The 22,682-nt window shown below is 42.3% G+C and overlaps 1 protein-coding gene across 2 annotated transcripts in view; it reads left to right on the top strand.

Moving 5' to 3' along the window:
• The window catches only part of TTC4 (tetratricopeptide repeat domain 4), a 30,831-nt gene extending 8,149 nt beyond the window's left edge, over nt 1–22,682 (top strand). For both annotated transcript variants that reach the window (XM_080800966.1, XM_080800967.1), the window contains 5 exons: nt 14,779–14,865; nt 16,888–17,105; nt 17,735–17,816; nt 19,303–19,385; nt 21,463–22,682. In XM_080800966.1, the coding sequence (XP_080657092.1) occupies nt 14,779–14,865; nt 16,888–17,105; nt 17,735–17,816; nt 19,303–19,385; nt 21,463–21,565 (573 nt within the window). In that variant the 3' untranslated portion in view covers nt 21,566–22,682. The remainder of the gene's footprint in view (nt 1–14,778; nt 14,866–16,887; nt 17,106–17,734; nt 17,817–19,302; nt 19,386–21,462) is intronic.

Genomic DNA, 22,682 nt, shown 5'->3' with positions numbered 1-22,682 from the left:
TAGCTATTGTGATTTGAATAAATGAGAAATAGCATAAGGCTGCAATAATACAGTCTGTACACTGCGTAAATCTCTCGAAAGAGAGGAGAGGAAATGACAAACATTTTAACAGGGGCACCCAGGTGGCTTAGTCTGTTAAGGGTCTGACTCTAGACTTTGGCTTGGGCAGTGATCTCAGGGTACTGGGATTGAGCCCTGTGTTGGGCTTCCCACTCAGCAGTGAGTCTGCTTGTCTCCTCCCTCTGCCCCTGCTTATGTGTGCACGCACACACACACACACTCTCTCTCTCTCTCAAATAAATAAATCTTTAAAAAGAAAAAAAATTAAACCCCGAAGCTTCTACAGTATTGTGTAATTCCCAGTTTTAAGACTTGTATAACTTGTGATGAAATGCATATATACATAGTAGCAACAGTGATGATAAAACAGTAACAAGAGAATACCAGCAGTACCAAAACTAACGTCCAGCATTTAGATAGTGTTCACTGTGTGTATCTTCAAGGTGCTATTTAAAAATCTTCACTTTCATGAATTCATTTAAACCATACAACAACCCTGTAAGGTAAGAACTATTCTAATTCACCTTGTAGAAGTGAGGAAGCTAAACACAGAGAGATCAGGCAGCTGCCTGAGCCACATAGCTGTGGTTAAGCTGGCTGTCAGAACAGGCAGTCTGGCTCTGGAATCCGTGTGCTTAGTCCCTATGCAATGCTGCCTTACATGTCTATTCAGAAAGCCAGAACTGATTCAGATCTGATTCCTGGTCTAGGTCTGTCTTCATTGCTTATACTATGGAAGGGGAATTTTCAATGCTGTGGAAGCCTGCAGCTCTCCCTGCGAAGGGGTAGGTTTTAGTCAGAAGTCACTCTGGTCGTATAAAATGGTAGAAAGAGTAGGTAATTTGTTGACTCACGTGGCTCGGTAACAGAATTCTGAGCCTAGATAAGTGGTGGGCCAGAATTTCTAAAAGTGGTATATATAGGAGAGAATGTCTAGAGGGCTACTGAAGAAGGACATAACCAAGTTAATCCACAGAAGAACCCTTAGTGGACCTAAATGAAAGCTTGCGGGTCCTGTAGCACAGGTGCAGTTTTTTGGTTGTTGTTTCTATAGATATCTTTTTTAAATTTTAAATTCAGTTAATAACATATAATGTATTTATTGGTTTCAGAGGTAGATGTCAGTGATTCAGCGGTCTTATATGATACCCAGTGCTCATTACATCACAAACCCTCTTTAATGTCCCATCACCCAGTTACCCCATCCCACCAGCAACCCTCAGTTATTTACTGCGATGAACAGTCTCTTATGGTTTGTCTCCCTCTCTGATTTTGTCTTGTTTTACTTTTTTCCTCTCTTCCCTTATGATCCTCTGTTTTGTTTCTTAAATTCCACATATGAATGAACTCATATGATAATTGTCTTTCTCTGATTGACTTACTTTGCTTAGCATTATACCTCCTAGTTCCAACCACATCATTGCAAACAGCAAGATTTCTTTTTTTTGATGGCTGAGTAGTATTCCATTGCATATATACTACATCATCATCTTCTTCTATTTTTTTTTTAAAGATCTCATTTATTTGACAGAAAGAGACATAGTGAGAGAGGGGAACACAAGCGGGGGGAGTGGGAGAGGGAGAAGCAGGCTTCCTGCCAAGCAGGGAGCCCGTTATGGGGCTCAATCCCAGGACCCCAGGATCATGACCTGAGCCAAAGGCAGATGCCCAACAAAAGAGCCACTCTGGAGCCACTCCCCCTTTTTTTAAGATTTATTTATTTGTCAAAGAGAGTGAGCAGGCAAGTGTGTGTGCACGTGAGAGGATAAGCAGGGGGAGCAGCAGGCAGAGGGAGAAGTAAGCTCCCTGCTCAGCAGGGAGCCCAATGCAAGACTCAGTCTCAGGACCCTGGGATCATGACCTGAGCAAAAGGCAGACCACTTCACCAACTGAGCATCTGGGCTCATTCTATAGTTTGGCTGTTGTGGACATTGCTGCTATAAACATTGGGGTATAGGTGCCCCTTTGGATCATGACATTTTTATCTTTGGGGTAAATACCTAGTAGTGCAGTTGCTGGGTCGTAGGGTAGCTCTATTTTCAACTTTCTGAGGAACCTCCATACCGTTTTTCAGAGTGGCTGCACCACCTTGCATTCCCACCAACGGTGTAAGAGGATTCCCCTTTCTCCACATCCTTGCCAACATCTGTTGTTTCCTGACTCATTAAATTTAGCCATTCTAACTGGTGTGAGGTGATATCTCATTGTGGTTTTGATTTATATTCCATGATACAGGCACACAGTTAAAGAAAGATGTCAGGGCCCAGAAGCTTGACACTGGGTATGGGTGACATTGCTGGCTGAGAGTAAGTTTTATTCTATATCTGAGTATAAATTGACCCTGGATTCCTGTGTGCTTGGCTTGTGTAAGCAATGGATCTCATGTGGCTATATTAAAATCCGACAAAACAGCCATTAAGGCAGTGAACATTACCAGAAATAAAGCATGGCTTTATTAAATGATAAAAGGGTCAGCCTATCAAGAAGACTTAACAGTTCTAAGTATGCATTATCTAATAACAGAACTTCAAAATGTAAAAAGCGAAAGAATTGAGGGAGACAAATCTACAAATAGGTGTGGATGTCAACATCCCTTTCTTTCAGTAGTTGATAGAACAAGTAGATAAATCAGCAAAGAGAAGTGACATCAGCAAAAATGGCCAAATAAAGATCTAAAATTATTTATTTCATAAAGTCTATGGAAAACTGGCAAAAATGCTCAGAGTTACTAACTTTTTTCAGAGCTCTGAAATGAGCCAAAGGCTTATAGCAATCTGGGGAGTATTTATTCTAGAAAAATAGCTGAACCTCCATAAGCACGGCAAGTTTTGTGACATTTTAACTTGCCCTGTCCCCTTCTCCTCCCTCCCTGGTACCACAGTAGCCTTGAAAGAATCGTGGTGAAAATGAGTAGCCCAGCAGCCATCAGAAGAGGCAGACTGGATTAGAGGTTGTTCAAAGCCCCATTCCCAGAGACTTGCCATTATTGGACCATCTGGGTGGTCTCCTAGAAGACCTCATTCACAAGGCAGATTTTAGTTAACTCATCTTGGAGCTATCCCAGTATGAAAAGCTTTTTTTGGGGGGGAGGGAGGGTTGCGGCTGGGAAGGAGGGATGTGTCAAAAACAGAAGCAGTTATTTAAGATCACAGCTGCCTGAGACAGTGGATGCCTGGGCAAACAGTAGGCTTAGCAGAATATTTAAAAGGAAAAGCTGGGGGGAATGAGATTCTTCAGGGACTTTGAAAAGCTCCAGCATATTCCTGGAGTAAGGTCACCTGTGCATCCAGGGCTATGCATGTGCTCAGGAAGGATCTAAGAAGGCCCTAAGCTCTGACCTCTGGCTGACTTGGAGGCTCTGTGGAAGCAGTAAGTGAAGGCTGAGACTGAATTGTAAATTGTTAGGGTGAGTGTTGAAGGTGTGCCACAAGATGCACAGAGAGCCCCTCAGCTAAGAGTGGGAGACTTTGGCTTCAGGCATTTAGGGAAATCTGTGCAATCATTAGCTGACCACTAAGCTAAGTGTTTAAGGACTTTGTTGGTCACATGAAACCAAATACAGGCTTTACAGAATTAGTTTAGGAAAGTAACTAAACAGTGACAACAGCAATATCTTAACATTGGAGAAGAAAGAGGAAGAATACAGTTTCTAGAGTTGCCACATTGTATTATCTTAAGTGTCTGGTTTTCAATACAAAATTACAAGACATGCAAAGAAGTAAGAAAGTATGACCCATACCCAGGAAAAAAAGATCAATAAAAAATGTCCGTGAGGAAGCCCAGACATGAGACTTACAAGACAAAGACTTTAAACCACACTTTGAAATATGTTCTAGGAAGAAAGAAAGCAATGTCTAAAGAACTAAAAAAATATGAGAACAATGACTTGCCGAAGAGAGACTGTCAGTAAACTGAAAAAGAATCAAATAGAAGTTCTGTAGTTGAAAAGTGTAGTAACTGAAAAGTTCATGTAAGGGTTCAAGAGCAGAACTGTGAAGATAGATCAATTGTGATTACCCAGTGTGAGGAAGAGAGAAAGAAGAATAAAGAAACATTAGGAGAGGGGTGTCTGGGTGGCTCAGTCAGTTGGGGATCTGACTTTTGATTTCAGCTCAGGTTATGATCTCAGGGTTGTGGGATTGAGCCCTATATCAGACTCTACACTCAGAGGGGAGTCTCCTTGAGATTCTCTTCCTCTTTCTCTCTCTCTGCCCCTCCCCACATACCCATGTTCTCTCCTTCTTTCTTTCTTTAAAAGTAAATAAATAAGTCAATCTTTTTTAAAAAGAAAAACATGAAGAGAGACTGAGGAACCTGTGGGATGCCATCAAGTATCATCATAGATATGGGATTCCCAGGAGAGGGAAAGAAAAAGGGACAAGAGAATATATGAAGAGATAATAGCTGAAAACTTCCCAGATTTGATTTTAAAAAATAATTATCTACCCTTCAAAGAAACTTAACAAACTCTAAGTAGGAGATACTTGAAGAAATCTACACTCAGACGCATTATGAATTGTTGAAAGTCAAGAGAGAAGAGACTCTTCACATACAAGAGAGCCTCAATAAAAGTAACATCTGAGGGATGCCTGGGTGGCTCAGTAGGTTGAGCACCCAACTCTTGATTTTGGCTCAGGATGTGATCTCAGGGTTGTGAGCCCTGTGTAGGGCTCTATATTGGGCGTGGAGCCTATTTAAGATCTTTCTGACCCTCTTCCTCTGCTCCCCCAAAAGTAGCAGCTGATTTCTCATCAGAAACCATGGGAGCCAAAGGGCCATGGGTTGACATTAGGAGTGCTGAAAAAAAGATTGTCAACTCAGAAGTCTATATTCAGCAAACCTATCCTCCAAAAATGGACAGGAAAAGTAAAACTTTAGGTGCAAATGATATGATCTTGTATATAGAAAATCCTAAGAAATCCACTAAAAAAACCTATCAGAATTAATTAGTAAACTGGTATGATAAATTAATATACAAGACCCAATTGTATTCTGTAGACTTTTGGTGAACATTTCAAATATGAAAACAATTCCATGTATAATAGCATCTAAAAGAATAACATATTTAGGCATAAATTTAATAGAAGTAGCATAAAACTTGTAATCTGAAAATACAAAACATTGCTGAAAGAAATTAAATCTAAAAATATGGGAAGACATCGTGGATCAGATCTTAATATGGTTAAGATGAAAATGCTCCCCAAATTGGTATATAGATTCAACTCAGTCTGCATCAAATTTCCAATTGGCTGCTTTGCAGAATATTGACCAACTGATTCTAATATTCATATGTAAATTCAGGGGACCCAGGATAGCCAAAACAATCCTAAAAAAAAAAAAAAGGACTCACACTTCCCAGTTTCATCTTATTGTAGAGCTATAGTAATCAAGACACTGTGGTACTGGCAGAAGGGGATAGACTTACAGATCAGTGCAATAGAATTGAGAGCTCAGAAATAAACCCTCATATTTATAGATAGTTGATTTTCAGCAAGGGTACCTAGACCAGTGGGGAAGGAATAGTCTTCCATATCAGCACAAAAAGCATGCATTTGGGCCCCTACCTCATACTATATACAAAATGGATCAAAGACCTAAATGGAAGAGCAAAGCTATAATAAAACTCTTCAAAGAAAATGTTGGCATTAATCTTCATGGCCTTGGATTAGGCATGGTTTCTTAGATATGACACAAAAAGCACAAGAAACAAAAAAGGTAAACTGGACTTCATCAAAAGTAAAAACTTTTGCTTCAAAGGCTATCATTGATTAAATGAAAAGACAGCCCACAGGGTGGGAGACTATATACATCATAAATCTGTTCAGGGAGCTTTATCTAGAATGCATAAAGAACTCTTAACATCTCAATAATTAAAAGACAACACCAGGAGGAGTCAAGATGGCGGAGAAGTAGCAGGCTGAGACGACATCAGGAAGCAGGAGATCAGCTAGACAGCTTATCTAACCATTGTGAACACCTACAAATCCAACGGGAAATCGAAGAGAAGAAGAGCAACAATTCTAGAAACAGAAAATCGACCACTTTCTCAAAGGTAGGACCTGCGGAGAAGTGAATCCAAAGCGACGGGAAGATAGACCGCGGGGGGGAGGGGCTTTTAAAAGTCTGCTCCATGGAGGGACATCGCTCCACAGGCTAAACCGGGGGGAAACCCAGGCGGGGTCAGCATAACCCCAGGTCCCGCGGGGTCACAGAAGGACCGTGGGCATCTGAGTGCCACAGAGCTCATAGGTATTAGAGCGGGGAAGCCGGTTACAGCGACAAAGCCGAGGAGTGAGCTCTCAGCCCAGGGTTACCTTGTGCCAGTCGCAGGCTGGGTGGTCTCAGAGCGCAGCCGGAGGCCACAGAGACGGAAGCGACCGGGTGCATTTCTCCAAGTGCCAGCAGTTGACTGCTTTCCTACTGGCGCGACCGCAGGCCAGGGAGGCAGGGCGGTTGGGCGCTTTTCTTTGAGGGCGCACTGAGAAGCAGAACCCCAAGCTCTCGGCTCCTCCGGGCCGAGAGATTGGGAGGCTGCCATCTTCATTCCCGTCCTCTGGAACTCTACAGAAAGCGCTCAGGGAACAAAAGCTCCCGAAAGCAAACCTGAGCAGATTACTTAGCCCGGCCCCTGGCAAGGACGGTGCAATTCCGCCTGCGGCAAAGACACTTGAGAATCACTACAACAGGCCCCTCCCCCAGAAGATCAACAAGAAACCCAGCCAAGACCAACTTCACTCACCAAGAACAACAGAATTCTATAGGAGGAGAAAGCAAATCTTATCTGGACAAAATGACAAGGCGAAAAAACTCACCACAAAAAAAAGAACAAGGGGCAGTACCGAAGGCTGGAGACCTAATCAATACGGACATTGGTAACATGACAGATCTAGAGTTCAGAATGACGATTCTCAAGGTTCTAGCCGGGCTCGAAAAAGGCATAGAAGATATTAGAGAAACCCTCTCCGGAGAGATAAAAGCCCTTTCTGGAGAAATAAAAGAACTAAAATCTAACCAAGTTGAAATCAAAAAAGCTATTAATGAGGTGCAATCAAAAATGGAAGCTCTCACTGCTAGGATAAATGAGGCAGAAGAAAGAATTAGTGACATAGAAGACCAAATGACAGAGAATAAAGAAGCTGAGCAAAAGAGAGACAGATACGGGACCACGAGGAGAGAATTCGAGAGATAAGCGACACCGTAAGAAGACACAACATTAGAATAATTGGGATTCCAGAAGAAGAAGAAAGAGAGAGGGGAGCAGAAGGTATATTGGAGACAATTATTGGAGAGAATTTCCCTAATATGGCAAAGGGAACAAACATCAAAATCCAGGAGATGCTAAGAATGCCCCTCAAAATCAATAAAAATAGGTCCACACCTCGTCACCTGATAGTAAAATTTACAAGTCTTAGCGACAAAGAGAAAATCCTGAAAGCAGCCCGGGAAAAGAAGTCTGTAACATACAAGGGTAAAAACATTAGATTGGCAGCGGACCTATCCACAGAGACCTGGCAGGCCAGAAAGAACTGGCATGATATATTCAGAGCACTAAACGAGAAAAACATGCAGCCAAGAATACTATATCCGGCTAGGCTATCATTGAAAATAGAAGGAGAGATAAAGAGCTTCCAGGACAAATAAAAGCTGAAAGAATTTGCAAACACCAAACCAGCTCTACAGGAAATATTGAAAGGGGTCCTCTAAGCAAAGAGAGACCCTAAAAGTAGTAGATCAGAAAGAAACAGAGACAATATACAGTAACAGTCACAGGCAATACAATGGCACTAAATTCATATCTCTCAATAGTTACCCTGAATGTTAATGGGCTAAATGCCCCAATCAAAAGACACAGGGTATCAGAATGAATTAAAAAACAAAACCCATCAATATGCTGCCTACAAGAAACTCATTTTAGACCCGAAGACACCTCCAGATTTAAAGTGAGGGGGTGGAAAACAATGTACCATGCTAATGGACATCAGAAGAAAGCTGGGGTGGCAATCCTTATATCAGATCAATTAGATTTTAAGCCAAAGACTATAATAAGAGATGAGGAAGGACACTATATCATACTCAAAGGGTCTGTCCAACAAGAAGACCTAACAGTCTTAAATATCTATGCCCCTAACATGGGAGCAGCCGACTATATAAACCAATTAATAACAAAATCAAAGAAATACATCGACAGTAATACAATAATAGCAGGGGACTTTAACACTCCCCTCACTGAAATGGACAGATCATCTAAGCAAAAGATCAACAAGGAAATAAAGGCCTTAAATGACACACTGGACCAGATGGACATCACAGATATATTCAGAACATTCCATCCCAAAGCAACAGAATATACATTCTTCTCTAGTGCACATGGAACATTCTCCAGAATAGACCACATCGTGGGTCATAAATCAGGTCTCAATCGGTACCAAAAGATTGAGATCATTCCCTGCATATTTTCAGACCACAATGCTCTGAAGCTAGAAGTCAATCACAAGAGGAAATTTGAAAAGAACACAAATACATGGAGACTAAACAGCATCCTTCTAAAAAATGAATGGGTCAACAAGGAAATTAAAGAAGAATTGAAAAAAATCATGAAACAAATGATAATGAAAACACAACGGTTCAAAATCTGTGGGACACAACAAAGGCAGTCCTGAGAGGAAAATATATAGCGGTGCAAGCCTTTCTCAAGAAACAAGAAAGGTCTCAAATACACAACCTAACCCTACACCTAAAGGAGCTGGAGAGAGAACAACAAAGAAAGCCTAAACACAGCAGAAGAGAAATCATAAAGATCAGAGCAGAAATCAATGAAATAGAAACTAAAAAAACAATAGAACAAATCAACGAAACTAGGAGCTGGTTCTTTGAAAGAATTAATAAGATTGACAAACCCCTGGCCAGACTTATCAAAAAGAAAAGAGAAAGGACGCATAAAATAAAATCATGAATGAAAGAGGAGAGATCACAACCAACATCAAAGAAATACAAACAATTATAAGAACATACTACGAGCAACTCTACACCAACAAATTTGACAACCTGGAAGAAATGGATACATTTCTAGAGACATATAAACTACCACAACTGAACCAGGAAGAAATAGATAACCTGAACAGACCCATAACCAGTAAGGAGATTGAAACAGTCATCAAAAATCTCCAAACAAACAAAAGTCCAGGACCAGATGGCTTCCCAGGGGAATTCTACCAAACATTTAAAGAAGAATTAATTCCTATTCTCCTGAAACTGTTCCAAAAAATAGAAATGGAAGGAAAACTTCCAAACTCATTTTATGAGGCCAGCATCACCTTGATCCCAAAACCAGACAAGGATCCCACCAAAAAAGAGAATTACAGACCAATATCCTTGATGAACACAGATGCGAAAATTCTCACTAAAATACTGGCCAGTAGGATCCAACAGTGCATTAAAAGGATTATTCACCACGACCAAGTGGGATTTATTCCAGGGCTGCAAGGTTGGTTCAACATCCGCAAATCCATCAATGTGATACAATACATTAAGAAAAGAAAGAATAAGAACCATATGATACTCTCAATAGATGCTGAAAAAGCATTTGACAAAGTGCAGCATCCCTTCCTGATTAAAACTCTTCAAAGTGTAGGGATAGAGGGCATATACCTCAGTATTATCAAAGCCATCTATGAAAAACCCACTGCAAATATCATTCTCAATGGAGAAAAACTGAAAGCTTTTCCGCTAAGGTCAGGAACACGGCAAGGATGAACCACTGCTGTTCAACATAGTACTAGAAGTCCTAGCCTCAGCAATCAGACAACAAAAAGAAATTAAAGGCATCCAAATTGGCAAAGAAGAAGTCAAACTATCACTCTTTGCAGATGATACGATACTGTATGTGGAAAACCCAAAAGGCTCCACTCCAAAACTGCTAGAACTTGTACAGGAATTCAGTAAAGTGTCAGGATATAAAGTCAATGCACAGAAATCAGTCGCATTTCTTTACACTAACAACAAGACAGAAGAAAGAGAAATTGAGGAGTCAGTCCCATTTACAATCACACCCAAAACCATGAGATACCTAGGAATAAATCTAACCAAAGAGGCAAAGAATCTGTACTCAGAAAACTATAAAGTACTCATGAAAGAAATTGAGGAAGACACAAAGAAATGGAAAAATATTCCATGCTCATGGATTGGAAGAACAAGTATTGTGAAAATGTCTATTCTACCTAAAGCAATCTACACATTTAATGCAATCCCTATCAAAATCCCATCCACTTTTTTTTAAAGAAATAGAACAAATAATCCTAAAATTTATATGGAACCAGAAAAGACCTCAAATAGCCAAAGGAATATTGAAAAAGAAAGCCAAAGTCGGTGGCATCACAATTCCAGACTTCAAGCTCTATTACAAAGCTGTCATCATCAAGACAGTATGGTACTGGCACAAAAACAGACACATAGATCAATGGAACAGAATAGAGAGCCCAGAAATAGACCCTCAACTCTATGGTCAACTAATCTTCGACAAAGCAGGAAAGAATATCCAATGGAAAAAAGACAGCCTCTTCAACAAATGGTGCTGGGAAAATTGGACAGCCACATGCAGAAAAATGAATTTGGACTATTTCCTTACACCACACACGAAAATAGACTCAAAATGGATGAAGGACCTCAATGTGCGAAAGGAATCCATCAAAATCCTTGAGGAGAATGCAGGCAGCAACCTCTTTGACCTCAACCGCAGCAGCTTCTTCCTAGGAACATCGCCAAAGGCAACAGAAGCAAGGGCAAAAATGAACTATTGGGATTTCATCAAGATCAAAAGCTTTTGCACAGCAAAGGAAACAGTTAACAAAACCAAAAGACAGCTGACAGAATGGGAGAAGATATTTGCAAACGACATATCAGATAAAGGGCTAGGATCCAAAATCTATAAAGAGCTTATCAAACTCAACACCCAAAGAACAAATAATGCAATCAAGAAATGGGCAGAGGACATGAACAGACATTTCTGCAAGGAAGACATCCAGATGGCCAACAGACACATGAAAAAGTGCTCCACATCACTCGGCATCAGGGAAATACAAATCAAAACCACAATGAGATACCACCTCACACCAGTCAGAATGGCTAAAATTAACAAGTCAAGAAATGACAGATGCTGGCGAGGATGCGGAGAGAGGGGAACCCTCCTACACTGCTGGTGGGAATACAAGCTGGTGCAACCACTCTGGAAAACAGTGTGGAGCTTCCTCAAAAAACTGAAAATAGAGCTACCCTATGACCCAGCAATTGCACTACTGGGTATATATCCTAAAGATACAAACGTGGTGCTCCGAAAGGGCACGTGCACCCGAATGTTTATAGCAGCAATGTCCACAATAGCCAAACTGTGGAAAGAACCTAGATGTCCATCAACAGATGAATGGATAAAGAAGAAGTGGTATATATACACAATGGAATACTATGCAGCCATCAAAAGACATGAAATCTTGCCATTTGCTACGACGTGGATGGAACTAGAGGGTATTATGCTTAGCGAAATAAGTCAGTCAGAGAAAGACAACTATTATCATATGATCTCTTTGATATGAGGAAGTGGAGATGCAATGTAGGGGGGTTGGGGGAGCTAGGAAAAGAAAAAATGAAAAGATGGGATTGGGAGGGAGAGAAACCATAAAAGACTCAATCTCAAAAAACAGACTGAGGGTTGCTGGGGGGAGGGGGGATGGGAGAGGGTGGTGGGGATATGGACATTGGGGAGGGTATGTGCTATGATGAGTGCTGTGAAGTGTGTAAACCTAGCGATTCACAGAACTGTACCCCTGGGGATAAAAATACATTATATGTTTATTAAAAAAAAAGACAACACCAGTTTTTATTTTTTTAAAGATTTTATTTTTATTTGACAGAGAAATCAGAAGTAGGCAGAGAGGCAGGCAGAGAGAGGGGGAAGCAGGCTCCCCGCTGAGCGGAGAGCCTGATTCAGGGCTCAATCCCAGGACCCTGAGATCATGAACTGAGCCGAAGGCAGAGGCTTAACCCACTAAGCCACCCAGGAGCCCCAAGATAATGCCATTTTTTAGATGGTCAAAGGATGTGAACAAATGTTTCTCCAGAGGATACATAAATGGCCAAAAGGCACGTGAAAGATGCTTAACATTCTTAGTTATTAGGGATATGTAAACCAAAACCACAGTGAGATACTATTTCACACTAAGATGGTTATAATTTTTTTTCAAAGGAAAATAACAAATTTTAAGAAGGATGTGGAGAAATGGAAACCTTCACATGTTGCTGGTGAGAATGTAAAATGACAGCCACTATAGAGAACAGTTTCGACAGGGGCACCTGGGTGTCTCAGTTAAGCGTCTGCGTTCTGCTCAGGACATGATCCCAGGGGCCTGGGATTGAGCCCCATTGTCAAGCTCCCTGCTCAGCGGGGAGTCTGCTTCTCCCTCTGCCCCTCCTCCTGCTCATACTTTCTCTTCCTCTCTCTCAATAAATAAATCTTAAAAAAAAATTTTTTTTGACAGTTCCTCAAAAAATTAACCACAAAATTAACATATGAACCAGCACTTCTACTCTTAGGTTTATACCCAAAGAAATTGGAACAAAGTATTAAAATAAATACTTGCACAGGAGTTTTCTTTCTTTCTTTCTTTCTTTTTTTTTTAAGATTTTACTTATTTATTTGAGAGAATGAGAAGAGAGCATGAGAGGGGAGAAGTCAGAGGGAGAAGCAGACCCCTACATGAGTTTTCATAGCAACACTGTTCATAATGGCTGAAAAGTAGAAATGATCTAAATGTCCATCAATTGATGATAAATAAAATGTGGTATGTTCATACAGTGGAATATTATTCAGCCATAAAGGAGAATGAAGTATGATACACACAGCAGTGTAGATGAACCTCAGAAACACTTATGTTAAGTGAAAGAAGCCAGATATAAAAGATCACATATTGTATGACTATATATATCAAATATCCAAAATAGGCAAATCTGTAGTGACAGAGATCAGGTTAGTGGTTGCCAGGGGTTGGGGACAGCGGGAAGTACGGAGGTGTTTAGCTAAGAGAAATGGATGCTCATAAAAAGATTTGTGTAAGTATAGTCACAACCTGTTTTATTCAGAGTGATCCAGAAACAGCTCTTGTGTCCATCCAACAACAGGAAGGAGATAAGCAAAGTGTGATATTCATACAGTGGGACATTAGTTGGTAATAAAAAGACCTATCAGTGATGGGATAGGAGGGAGCATGAGGGAACTTTCTAGGGGATAGAAATGTCCATCTTGATTGAAATGTTGGGTACTCAAGGTGTACCCTTGTCTAAACTCTTTGAACTATACACTTAAAATCTGTAAATTATACCTCAACAAAGTTGATTTTTTTTTTTTAAAAGGGCAGCAGACTCCGCAGTTCAGTACTCCTCTGACCTGGTGGTCATTCTACTTTATGTGGCTGCCAAGACTCCAAACTTCATATGAGACTTCATAAACCACATCACTCACATGTATAGTGTTAATCAGAGTAAAACAGTAGGGACAGAGTCTGTATCATTCTTAATCATTCTCTAATGTGGACCAGACACTGTGGTTGGATGTAGCTCAACTGTGAAGGTAGAATTGGACATGGTTTTTGGTGGTATCCATGGGGCGGGGTACTCTGGATAGTGTAATTGGACTTCCCAACAGCAGAAGGGAGTTTTGCAGCTCTGTTGGCAGACTGGATTGGAGGAGGAATGGACAAGAGTTATCAGCCATTGTCTCCCTAAAAGGGTAGACTTTGTTCATGAGAAATAGAAGATCTGTGTTAGCCTTTGTGAGGCTTTTGTGGGAAGGATGAGGGATGGTTGGTATTGTAGTTTAAATCAGACATCAGCAAACTGACCCCAAGGCCAAATCTAGCCTGTGGCTTGTTTTTATACATTCTGTGAACTAAAGATGTTTTTCACATTTTTAGAGTTATAAACAACTAAAGAAGGTAGATAATACGCAACAGAGAGCATACATGGTCTGTAAAGCCTAAAAATACTAATCTCTAGAAAAAGTCTCTTAAAAAAAAAATCTCTAGAAAAAGTTTGCTGACCTCTGTTAATCTACGATCCTGAGGGTAAGAGCAGAATCAACTGGTTTGGGGCAGATTTGCAGGAAAAGGAAATCTAAATTATATTTCTGCCAGATTAAGTAGAGTGATAATATTTTTCTCTCATGGATTGTAATTGGCAAAGGGCAGAGCCTCTGATAAGTTCTTACCCTGGGCTTTTCCAGTATTTCCTATACTCCAGCCATTCCCGAGAAGTTGAAATACCCCATAGACCCTGATGTCAGTCCCTCCTCCGATAATGACCTTTCTCCATCTGGTGGAATGTTCTGTGTCCATCTAAACCCACCTCCTCAGTGGGGCAGAGTCCCTCACTCCACTCTATTTTATAGTACTGGATTCACATTAGCAGGGTAATATATAACAGATATTTCATTGTTTGTCCCCCTCAGTACACTGAGCAACATGTATATGGGAACTATACATTTTTAAATTTCTGCTGCCGTGAGTCCTGGCACCAGGTGTGTGCTCTTAAAATGTTCATTGAACTGATTCAGGCCGTTGGTATTGCTTGACATGGGAACCTGGGTTGGACAGATACTGGAGACTAAGAAGCAGGCTGGGGTGACAGAAGGGGTAACAAGCTCCTGGCACTGATGGGTCTGAATTTCATTTTTAGAGAATTGAGCAGAGGGATATCAGGAAAGCAAAGCTGAAAGAAAAGAAGGAGCAGAATCAAAATGAGGCTTTACTTCAGGCCATCAAGGTGAGTTCTCAAACCTTAGGCCCATATGGTCTTGCTAATCCTCACGCTTTTAGGAACCTGTCTTGGGATGCTTTACCTGAATGAGTCTGTTCATTTTCTCTTTGGTTTGGTGAAGCAGTGTGCTGAAGGGGCTCTGGAATCAGACCCCCTGAGTTCAGTCAGCCTTCCTGCTTGTGTACATATGTTGATCTCAGGTAAGTTGCACTTACTGGATAGTTGCTATGGGCTAAGCATTATTTAATCTTCACAGTGGCCTTCTGAGGTAGATCTTCTAGCTCCTGATTTGCTAGGTGGTGATGTGGTCTCAGGGAGGTGAAGAAACCTCACACAGCTAATGTGTATCAGAGCCAAGTCCTTCCTCTTAGCTACTACATCCTGAAAAAATCTGAATTTTTAGGATGTTGCTCCTTTAACAACAATAAAAATTCGACCCACTCATTTCTTCCCTGCATTTTAAATGGATGTAGTCTGAGCCAGATCTTGTTTTTACCTGGATACTGGATACCCAGCAAGTCACTTGTGGAGCTCTGGCTTGCTTGGTCTTCACAAAGGAGATGACACCTGCCATGAGTTTGGAGAGTAGGTTCTTGGTTTCATTCTTTGTTGAGTCAAATTATGCACCATTTAAGTTACTTGCTGACTTTGAAAACTTCACACTACCAAGATGGACTCCACTATTGCCTCCCTATAACAATCTGTTAACTCCTGTTAACAGATTAAGCAGGATGGAATACTCCGCAGATTCTCCTGCTACTCCTCATTCACAGCGAGAGATTTGGTCATTTTCTAAAACGTAGAATATTGGAATGCCCATTCGCATATAGGCCTGATTTTGGCTCTCTCCTTTAGTTTGATCCTGCATTTCAAGCTTCAGTGTACATAAGAATTAACTCTAACAGTTGTATACACAGACCATATTCTGCTGATGGTTTAAAGCAGGAGCCAGTGGATCACAGTCCTGCCTATTTGTTTATATGTTACTTAGGGCTTTTTTCACACTACGGTGGCAGAGTCAAGTAGTTAATTTCAGCAGAGGCCATTTGGCTCACAAAGCCTAAAATATTTCTCCCTGACCCTTTAAGGGAAAGTTTGCCAGCCCCTGATTTAGGAGGTATCAAAAGTAATTCTATTTTTTATTTTTTATTTTTTTTTTAAGATTTTATTCATTTATTTGACAGACAGAGATCACAAGCAGGCACAGAGGCAGGCAGAGTGGGGCGGGGGGGGTGGGGGAAGCAGGTTTTCCGCTGAGCAGAGAGCCCAATGTGGGGCTCGATCCCAGGACCCGGAGATCATGACCTGAGCCGAAGGCAGAGGCTTTAACCCACTGAGCCACCCAGGCACCCCATCAAAAATAATTTTAGATTGCATGTAACTTTCCCCTCTTGTGCTAGCCTCCACACACATACATAAAGAGACAACTCTTCTATTCAGACATTTGATTTATCTTTATTTCCATGAGACAGTCAAGATTAGGTCAATATGTATTATGTTTAGTATTCCATATCCTAGCTAAACCAACACACTTGCCATTTTTGTATACGCTGCACTCTTGATCTTTTCTTTGCCTTTGCATATGCTGTTCCTTGGAGGTGGAATGCCTTTCCATCCTCTCCCCACCCCTCCAACTTCTCTGCCTTTCACAGTTACTGCTGAAGGCGCAGCATTCCCCAGTCTTCTCCAGCCCCCAGGCAGAATTAATTATTGGTGGTCTGCACTTCTGCACTCCACTTCCTCTTACCTTATATTGTACTTATTTCCATAGCTGTTTGCCCACTAGACCATGAGTGGGGTCTTAAGGGCAAGAACCATGTCTAGCTTTTTTCTGTGACACAAGGTCCAGTATGTGGTGGAATCCTGGTAAAGGTGAGTTATCCCTGCTGTGCTGGGCCTCTGGGGTAAGGAAGATGAATTGTGTAGAGCTGGCTTTGGGGAGCTCACAGTGTGGTGGTTTCCCTGCTGTTGAAATGGGCTTGCATCCTTCCACACAATAAGGTTTGTATATTTCTGTTTTTAATCCAGGCTAGGAACATCAGGCTAATCTCTGAAGTTGCTGGTCAGGATGAAGATTCAGACTCAGAAGATCTAGGTGAGCTTTTCCTGGATGGGCTCAGCTCGGCGAACCCTTACGGAGCCAGGCTGAATGTAGATGAGCAGGGCAGGTTAAGCTGGCCCGTGCTCTTTCTGTACCCGGAGCATACCCAGTCGGACTTCATCGCTGCTTTTCACGAGGACTCCAGGTACTAACTTGCCTAAGAGCCCTCTGTTCTTGCTGGCATGCTCTTTCCTTGCTGTCCCTCGGGAGAGGGACAAGTGGATTTTTGGTTGAGGAGGGAAGAGAATAGAGGGATAACAGTCTGGTTTGGCATAATCTCTCTGTCCTGGAGCTGATTTCTCCCTTTACTAACTATAACTACCTTTGCAATGACAGACACAAGTCTCACCATCATCCTGACTGGGATAGTAAGTAGAGCACCACAGTACTGTTTGTCAAGCACTGACACATATCTCTAGTGAGATACAAAGTCATTCTAGGTAGGATATGCATAGTAATTGAAGTGTCTTTTTATTAGAAAAAATATAACTAGCAATTTTAATGTGTGATTCCATAGGGTTAATGCTTAGTATGTGACTTAGTGTAAGGAATGTTAAGCCTGAGTCAGTTTAAAGAAATTATTGTCATAATAGGACAAGTAATACACATTTACATTTTGGCTTAAACCAGATGGTTTTGGCTCGAAATGGCTTAGGCCTGCATTTCATGTTTTGTACATTTTTGATAGCAGTCTGAATGGGTGTCCAGGGACTGTGATATTGGAAAATAGATCATGAATTATTGATACTCAGAAAGTACATGTTATATCCTTAGGTTTATTGATCATCTAATGGTGATGTTTGGTGAAACGCCCTCTTGGGATTTAGAGCGGAAATACTGCCCTGATAATTTAGAGGTAAGAGATGTTTTACCTTTTTCCTGGATGGGATATTTTTTGCAGGGGTGGGGCGTGGGGGGGCAAGTTTTTACTGCTTTAAAAAAAATTGTGTCGGGGCGTCTGGGTGGCTTATTGGGTTAAGCGTCTGCCTTTTGCTCGGGTCATGATCCCAGTGTCCTGGGATCGAGCCCCATGTTGGTTTCCCTGCTTGGTAGGGAGCCTGCTTCTCCACCTCCCTCTCCCCTTGCTTATGCTTACACATACTCTCCCTCTCTCTCAAATAAATAAATAAAATCTTTTAAAAAAATAGTGTCAAATGATACAGAACATAAAATTTACTATTTGAACCATTGCATCTGTAGGATTAAGTACATTCATGTGGTTGTACAACCATTCCCACTATTCATCTCCACTTCATCATCCCAAACTGAAACTCTGCACCCATGAAACAGTAACTCCATTCTCTCCTCCCTCCGGCCCCTGGCAGCCACCATTCTACTTGCTCTCTCTATGAATGAGACTACTCTAGGAACCTCATTTAAGTGGAACCGTATACTGTGTCTTTTTGTATCTGACTTATTTCACTTCGCTTGATGTCTAAAAGTTTCATCTTTATTGTAGCCTGTGTCAGAATTTCCTTTTTAAGGCTGAATAGTATTCCATTATTCCATTGTTGGGACCTTTTTTTTTTTTTTTTTCTTTTTAAATCACAGCTTATAGTACAGAGACTTTCTCTTTTTACTAACCATTTGAGAGTAAGATGCCAACTGATGCCACATTGCCCCTGAATACTTCAGTGTCAGTTTCCTACAAACAAGGATATTTTCCTTCATAATCCCAACTATCAAAATTGGGAAATTGGCTTTGATACACTAGTACCATCTAATTCTCAGACCCTGTATCAGCTGTCCCCTTACAAGGACACTTGTCTTAACCACATGGGCTCTGACATCTCATCATGGACAGCCATTCTACCAGGTAACCCTATCACCTGGCTTATACTGGCCAACTCCCAGCAAGGCTGCCTTCCAATGACCAGGCTCTGACACCCTCACTCCCTGCCAGCCCTTCTGTACGGACATTCTTCCTCACCCTGCGTGGGCTTTGACACCTGCACAGGGCCATCATCCTTCTCATCCTCCGGCTGTTCCCCTGCTTTGGACCACCGTAGCTTGCTTCCTCTACATCTACGAGGTCTAGGACTGAATCGCTAGGGAAGGGAAGGCTCACAGGCCTGGGCTTGAATCTTGGCTCCTCTGTTTGCTAGCTGGGTGTTACTGGTGAGTTATTCCCCTTCTCTGAGCCTTCATTCTGTCTTTGGAAATGGAGCCCATAATACCTTTCTTAGTATGGGGGGGCGAGGACTGAGTGCTTTATATTTGACAACTCTATAAAGGACTCATTGCCATCTCTTTAGCTTTTCCCTAGACTTGGCCCCAACATGCCTAGTGCTGCTGAGGCCCTGTATTTGTGTCTGATCCCTGTTCCTCTGTTACTCTTGCAGGTCTACTTTGAGGATGAAGCCGGGACAGAACTCTACCGGGTGCCTCCCAAGAGCACGCTGCTGCATGTGCTGCAGCACCCCAGGTGAGCCACCTTCACGAGGCTGAGCAGACCAGGGAAGATGCTTAGGCGCCATCCCAGGGGTACAGCCAGGGTCTCATTCCACTGCTGATGGGTTGCCTTGTGTGCCCCTCCCTTTCACCCTGGGCACAAAACTGTGAGATGGCAATCATGGAGTCTGGCCCAGGTCATTGGCCAAACAGCCTTCAGTATGACTCAGCACGTCACGATGCAGCCAGGACACCCTCAGATTGGGAGAAGTGAATGGGGCTGGTCTGAGATGGCACAAGCTGTCTGGCTGTTGGACCTAAAAACTGGCACTCCTTTTCCTCATTGTGCGCATGACCCCTGATACTGTTATATGGAAAGAACATTGGTTTGTGAAGTCAGATGCCATCATTTACTGGCTGTGTGACTGTAAGCACATACTGCCTCCCTGGGGAGGTTTCCTCATCTTTTGAATAGGAATCCTAATTCTTGCCTACATTTTTCTCAGGTGTTTGAGAGCCAGTGAGAGAGTAGGAGTCAAAGTGCTTTTGTAAACTGTAAAGGCCAGTCTTGTTGTAAGAGTGCATCTTTGTTAGTAGCTGTGGCAGCCCAGCTGGATTTGGCTTTTGTCTCTTTGTTCAGCTTTGAGGTATTCCTGGACCATAAAGGAATCCCCTCAGTAGATTTGTTAAGTTGACTCTTCGACTCTTTTTCCCTTAGCTTTGAGCAAAGCAAATGCTCTTGCATTTAGGTTAAAGGAGTCCGATGTTGTTGGGCATGAGGTGGTTGGGCATGGTGGGAAAGAGGCTGGAGAGCTGGGCTAGGGCCATTCATGAAAGCTTGAACACCCTGCTCAGGAGCATACTTCATCCTGATAGTGGTATGTGGAGCCCCAGAGGACGTGTAGGTAAAACTTACAGAGTAGTATACAGATTTTACATGATGTTGTAAAATCATGTAAAGCATGACGAGTTGACGATGAGGCATGAGGTAAGGGGCAGATTGGCGAGAGATTTCAGAGGCAGATTGGATGGGAATTGGTGATGTGGTGACTGACTTGGTAGGCGGTCCAGTTGGTCGTGATGCTTCTGCTTTGGCTTATCAGGCAGGAGGGGCAGATTTCTTCAGATCTGATTGATGACTTTTCTTAAGTGTTTTTTTTCTGGCACTAAATCTCCCTTCTAGTTTATAGACAAATTTTTAGCCATTCATTTTTTCCATTATTAGCAGTTTATTACCACAGTTCTTTAAAGGCCTGAGGTCCACTCTCCCCATCTCTAGAAAATGGGGGAGAAATCTAAAAGTGTAGATCTGTGGAGGAAAGCCAGTTTCATGCTTCTCAGAAAATGTAAATGCTATTAGAAATGTTTACTTTTTAAATAACTGGCATAGGTAAGAGGCTGCTCAGGACAGGATTCTGGCAACTTCAGACCTTGAACTGAGTGGAGCTAAGATACAAACACCCCCCCCCACCCCCAGTCTAAGCACATTGGGTCATGCTAACACTCCTCAGTCTGGGAAGCCAACCTGCCCCAATACACCTGCTTTATGCCCCAACAACAGCAAATGCTCTGGTGCCCCGTACTTCTTTGCTTTTGCTCCCCCGTGCCTCCACTACTCCTATTCTAAATTAAAGATGGACAAGGCATCTGCCAGGAAGCTTTTCTTGATTCCCCTTTCCTGTAGAGGGAATCATGCCCTAAGGCTGTACCTCACAAATGCGTCTACAGTTGTTTTTGCTAGCACTAATTGATTATTTATCTCCCTTCCCTCAGGACTTGAAAGCAGGGATGAAGGTTTTTGTTTGTTTTTAGCAGGGGGCCCAAGTTACCCTGAGCACTCACTGTTGAATGAATGAAAGGATGAAGGGAGGGATGAATGAATGAATGGATGTTCTTAAAGTTTGATTTCATGTTTAGCCACAGACATGATGCTAGAGGACAGGTCCAAATGCATTTGCCAGATATGTAAACAACCGAACAAATAAATGTGCTAAACTGACATTTTAATGTTGACTTACATCCAAAGGTTCACCTTGGATGTGGCTGGGAAGGTGCATGGATGATTAAGACCGCAGTTCAGTTAACCCCTTCTTCTGTTGTGTTTACTGCAGGTACTTTGTAAAAGCCCTGACACCAGCATTTCTGGTCTGTGTAGGAACCTCTGCTTTTTGTAGGAATTACCTCCAGGGGAAAAAGTTGCACCAGGTAAAGTAACTAAGCCAGGCAGAGCCAGGCCCCCTGGATCTCCTCCCTCATTCGCCTCTGCCTGGAATCCAGCATTCTGGAATCAGCTCAGGCCTTTATGTCTGCCACCGTGGGGACAGTGGTGGGGGAGAGCTGCTGACTTCCCTGAACTGCATGCTCTCCAAAGTGCCAAGCTCCAGCTGGTCTCCACTCTTCTGTTGATACAAGACTCTGTACCTCGGTCATGACATGCCTGGACTCACTGTGAGCTGTGTTACCACCAGCCTCTTCTCTGAAGGGACCATCATACAGTTAACACAGCACCTGACCTGAGGAAGTCCTGGCCTTTGGACACAGATTCGGGATCTAGGTCCACGGTTCTGGCTGGACCTTTGTGGTATTAGAGGCTTCAGAAAAGCTAGCCCTCAAACCACATGTATACACAAACCATACAAATAATTTTAAAATATTCAGGCTGAGGGACTCAAACCTCCAGGTGTCTCATGAGCAGAGAGGCTTGCTCTATGGGGATACTAGAGATCCTTGGAGTGAGATGAGGTCAGGAAAGCTGGCTTCTGTTTCTGCACCCGTAAAGACCTATAAACCGGGATCTTGCAAAACCCCTAACAAGTTTACCACTTCTCCTGATCTGTGTAATAGGGAAAAATGACAAACTTGAATGGTAGACTCTTGAGTTCCTGTCTAGTTTTCATATTTTAGGATTTTTGGCAGTTGAGTCATTGTCACAGGTTGTATTTTTACGTGCAGCTGTTCGCTCCTTCCTAGAGGATAGTTTGTATCCTTACCTGTAGCCACGGGCCTGCTTGTAGTATCCGCCCCATCCCACTGGGGAGGCAAAGGGACATGGGTGGACACGTCTAGACGGGAGGTTGGGGAGCATTGCGTGGTGAGTTTATGCTTTTCCTTTTGCCATGGGAACACATTTCCGAGAAGCAGCTGTCCCATCAGCCTGGGTGCCAGAATGGTAAGACACGTGGAGCAGGTCTGAAGGAGCTGACCTGCAGCCGTTGATCGTAACAAGAATGAGAAATAAATGAGATTTGGGGGTTATTAACTGTGGCAAATCTAAGTAATACATCATTAAACCGAAACCAGCTGCTGTCCTTCAGATGGACTAATTTGAGGT

This window comes from Martes martes (assembly GCF_963455335.1).
Source record: "Martes martes genome assembly, chromosome: 4".
In the NCBI taxonomy this organism is placed as follows: domain Eukaryota; kingdom Metazoa; phylum Chordata; class Mammalia; order Carnivora; family Mustelidae; genus Martes; species Martes martes.
The sequence above is the reverse complement of the archived record's forward strand: the minus strand, read 5'-3'. Positions and strand labels throughout refer to the sequence as shown.